The sequence below is a fragment of the Rhagoletis zephyria genome, unplaced genomic scaffold, assembly GCF_001687245.7.
Source record: "Rhagoletis zephyria isolate East Lansing unplaced genomic scaffold, Rhagoletis_zephyria_1.1 Rzeph_scaffold_08011, whole genome shotgun sequence".
Lineage (NCBI taxonomy): Eukaryota > Metazoa > Arthropoda > Insecta > Diptera > Tephritidae > Rhagoletis > Rhagoletis zephyria.
In genome coordinates, this window is record NW_016165092.1 from 11,377 (window position 1) to 16,087 (window position 4,711).

A 4,711-nucleotide genomic window follows, 5' to 3' on the forward strand; every position below is an offset into this window, starting at 1 on the left:
TTGGATAGTGGCGTCTCCTATTGAGCAGCTCGAATCTAGCCAAACACTATTTTCTACTACTGATAAAATAAGATATGTATAATTATTTTACCATTTTTCTGAAATAATACCAAAAAGAATTCTGATTTGGGGAAAGTCGGTCATCTAAAAAATACCATGTGGAAACAGAAATAATGACCATTTTTATGAAGGTAAAAGCACGGATGTTTTTAGTGCCCAACATTGTCATTAAAAATTTTGTCATTTAATACCTAGTGGAAATTCAGCGTTAGACAAATTTATGAAAAATTAAATTCACAGTAAAAAAATCGTTGACGTTTAGGGACAAAACAACAGGTGGTTCAGTATTCTAGAGCTGTTCCACCATCACACATAATTGTCATACCACATTGGTGATGTAATTTCATAAAAAAACTGAAGTACCCTAGTGTACTTGTATTGTTTTTAATGCCCCGTGTACTAATTGGAATCACCACAAATAGTAGTTTTATATCTTCACACAACAGCTGTTTTTATAAATAACCCAAATTTTAAAACAATTTCATATTTTCACGCTAAAGTTATTTCGGTTAAAAACGCTTGTAGGTACAAGTAAATATCAACCGCATTTTTTTTTAGTTTTAGTTGTTAAATTGAAGTTTAGGTTTCTTAATTACTCCATTAAACAAAAAAAACAAGTTTCACTTTTTATTTCTTTTTTTTTTTTAATTTTTCCCTCTCTGAACTTGTTTGTCATTTTGCACTCGCGAAATGCTTAACCAGCAATTTTCACCATTTTTCCAAGGCATGTTAGACTTTTTGCCTCATATTCTGCTAAACAAAGCAGAAAATATCATTTTTCTTAAACTCATATAATATTTTTTCACTAAACTCAACTTAATAAATTCTCGAAACCCCAATTCCACAGAATTTTAGCGAAAAAAACACTTGCAACAACACAGCTGACATTTTTATTACATGTATATAGGTACGCACGTATGTATGTAATTGTGGGTTAAGCACGATAAGTAATAAGTAAACGAAAACAAATGGCTTCGTCTGACTCATGCCGCATGCAATGCACATAAGCACACATGTACACACTACTATATTCCTACTATAAAAGGCTCGCAATGTACATTTGCGTACATCGTTTCTTTTTTCACACTTACCCCTCTCCGCTGACGCTGTCGTCGCCGTCGCTGCCGCTGTCGCTGCCGCTGTCGCTGCCGCCGTCGCCGTCGCCGACACTGACTTCGGCAAGGATATTGACTTGGGCGTGTTGTAGCCGAGGCCTCTTGCGCTGCCACTGGCACGACCGGCACTCAACTGCTGCACTTTCTGTTATAAAATAAAATTCATTGCACTCATTTCATTCAAATTATTTAGTGGAACACTATGTATAAGAACAACTACAACAAAAGGCACACTTATAGACGAGATTTTCCATTTACTACAAAGTACTAAATAGAAATGTGCTAAAATACTACGCGTATACACATACACGCACGGGGGACACACCTCTTCACGGCGCCGCCTACGCTTCGCTGCTGGTCCCTCCTCGCCATACAAATCAACGCTGCCCACAACCGGCATTCCTGCTGCTTGTCGTTGCTGCGGCAGCTGTTGCAGAAGCTGGTGTTGTTGTCGTGCGCGCTTTGTCGGCAGCGCACAACGTCTGCGTAGAATTTTGTCCGCATTCCGTACGCAACGTATGAACTCGCTGCACATCTCCAGTGTATGACAGCAGTCGAGACAGATGTGTTGGGGTAGTTCAATGTCCGCAAGCGAAGCGCCAATGCGCGCACACGCGTTCAAACAATCGAGCAGGGTGGTGGTGCTGCCACTGTCGACGCTACCACCACAGCTGTTGGCCATCATTTTTGTTGGCGTGCCATTGAGTTTGTTGCCTTTGGTCGATAGCGTTCTGGTAGCCTTGTATGAATCATTGCCGGCTGTCGTTGAAGTTGTAAACTTATCATCGCGCAAATCCACCATGGCCAAGGTGTCCAGTGGCACAAACTCCAAAAGGGGAGTCTCCTCATCGGAGCATGAGTCCGGCGGTGACTGGCGCGTGGTGGGCTGCTGCTGCTCCGACAGGCAACAGCGGCACATTATGCGACGTGGCCGCACCCGTTGATGTGGCTGCGGCGGCGGCGGCTGTTGCGACGCCACTCCTCCTCCACCGCCTGCTACCGGTAATCGCTGATTGCCAGCTCTGCTGTATACCAACTTTGGTGCTACTATTGCCATCACTCTACATAGCTTTTCACTGCCGCCTGCAGCGCTGTATTCACTGTAATTTCCGCTAGTGCTGCCACCACTGCTCGTACTGCCATTGCTGCTTACACTGTAACTCCTACTGCCGCCCATTGCTGCATTTTTTCACTGTGTAAATCTATTCTATTTTTCACCGTCAAATGGGCGTGTTTAGCGTATTTTTGGCGTCCCGGCGTTTTTCTTTTTGTTTATAAACAAAAAATGTTAATTAGCACAACTCACGGCGTACAACCAAGCATTGCCTGCCGCTTCGGTAAATTCGCGTCGTTCCCACTGCGTTTTCACCAAATTCGAGTACGTACACTTCGATGAGCAAATCTCTACTGCTGCAATACGAGTGTAAAAGCCAGCAAGTTGGCAAGCGATGACTATGACGACGACGACGACGAAGGCGATGGCGAAGGCGACCTTGCTGCGCGCATATCGACCAGCCGGTACGCTACACCGGCATGGAGTGGGCATGCGCATTGCTGGCAACAGCTGCTCGTTGAGTGCCATTTGTTATTGGACGGACTACCCTAACTAATGCATTTGCATGTGTGTATGAGAGCACTAACACCACTGTGTGGATGTGTTTGGCATGAGAAATCGGTCATGACTTGCGGCATAAGACGGACCGGAAGTGAGGAAATACAGCAAAAAAACGTTTTCTTAAAAGAATATGATCAGTGAAAAAGTTTCAAATCATTGAAACCATTTTCAACTCAAGTATGTGGAAAGAAAAGCGTAGTCCATAGTGAAACCCGTTTGCCGTGAATATGTAATGCTTTTCATCAAAAATTTAAAAGGGAACCTCACAAAAAATAGCATAAAAAAGTTATTTCAAGTGAAGATTTGTTTGATTTTAGTCTAAAATTTGGACCTTCGAATAATTTTGATCTTTTAAAAACCCCAAATTCGGAAACGATCAAAATTGTCACTAAGTTTAAAAACTTATAACATTTGTTCATTTACTCGAACCTCAGTGCAGCATTGAAACCTGACCGGATGTATCAAATTTTTAGTTGGTGCCTTGACAATTGTGGTTTAGTATTAGTTCTTACAGGCCTCTGTAGCTTCGACAAAAGATGCCTTGTGAAAAACTTATTCCACCACACATATGTATGTACATTTATAACAGATGGTATCCACTAAATTTTCTTCGATCTTTGACTAAAACTTTATGCCATTTAGCAACAGATTTCACGGTACATCTCAAATCATAAAGGTTTCAATTCTTTTTCAATATATTAGCTCAACTAATCACGTGGGCTATTTAAGATTCCCTGTTGATAGCTTAGTTACCATTTCTTTAAACATTTGCCTAATCATTCCAATCAACTCTTTTCTGTCGAGTTACTTCTTCACTTGCTTCTGCAACACTCCAAATTCACTTCTTCAATTCAAATTCATCAAAATGATGCCCAGTCCAGTTATTTTCAAACCAAACCAAATTTGGTAAGTATCTACATAGATTCTTTTTAACAAATCTAACTGGACGCTCTGAACTAGCAAATCTGTGAGCAAAATATAGCCAATTAACTCGTCCAACTAATAGTCTATTAGCAACATTCTGATCGTAGAGTTCATTATACTCGGCTATGACCGAATTTGGTTATACTTGTAAGTATCTGAATTCTCTGGGTTATACTCTCATTCGTATAGGTACGTGTTTTAATTGTGAGCTTCAAGAGCAAAAACGGATACGTCATACACGAACGGCGAGCGCGCACACAAATGCACAACGCATGCACACAGATACTACGTACACATACCCTGTAGGGAAATCCGTCAGTCAATTTAGAGATATGACTGGTTCACCATAATTCACGTACATATTTTCAACAACTGCTGGAATGCAACTGGTGATTTTGGCATTGCAGTATTTCAGGGGCGAAGTAGTTTGAGCTGCTTTACTTGTTCGACAAATGGTAACTAGTTAGATTTCGAATTGCCGAATACGCACTATGTAGTTCATAAACCAGATATTGTTGTCAGCTCAATTAGTTCACGTTCTATTATTTTTAAAATGTCGTTGTCCTACGAGACGTTAATTGTCTAGCTATGTATCAGCATCTACCAGTAGAAATACTATTTTCATACCAGTTTCCCCGATTCATCCCGCTTGAAAGGAGTCAGTATGACATTTTGGTTGCAGCGCTCCAACAGTTGCAGAGCAAAGCACTAGCGTGCCATTTCTGAGGTCCGAAGTTCAAGTCCTCGGCACGGAATTTTACCCTTTTAAACCAACTTCCAAAAAAGGAGGAGGTTATCAGTTCGTCGGAAAACTTTTTTTTTATGTATGTTACCACATAATTTTGGACCACGTCAACCGATTTCGAAATTTCTTTTTGCATCGCAAAGATGGTGAACAGAGGTGGTCCCATACTAATCTGGTTTAGACCCGGTCATTGGATCTTGAGATATATGTATATTTATATACATATATTTTTTTATATGAGAATTGAAGTCG

At 40.9% G+C, this 4,711-nt stretch overlaps 1 protein-coding gene across 1 annotated transcript; it reads right to left on the reverse strand.

The window, feature by feature from the left end:
* Positions 1–1,151: 1,151 nt before the first annotated feature.
* Positions 1,152–2,568, reverse strand: LOC108374685 (uncharacterized; the record flags this gene model as incomplete). The annotated part of the gene is made up of 2 exons (XM_017630676.1): positions 1,501–2,568; positions 1,152–1,320 (listed from the first exon to the last, which is right to left on the reverse strand). Coding segments are annotated over exons 1-2 (1,021 nt in total), but the record flags the coding sequence as incomplete, so codon positions are not given.
* Positions 2,569–4,711: the final 2,143 nt, after the last annotated feature.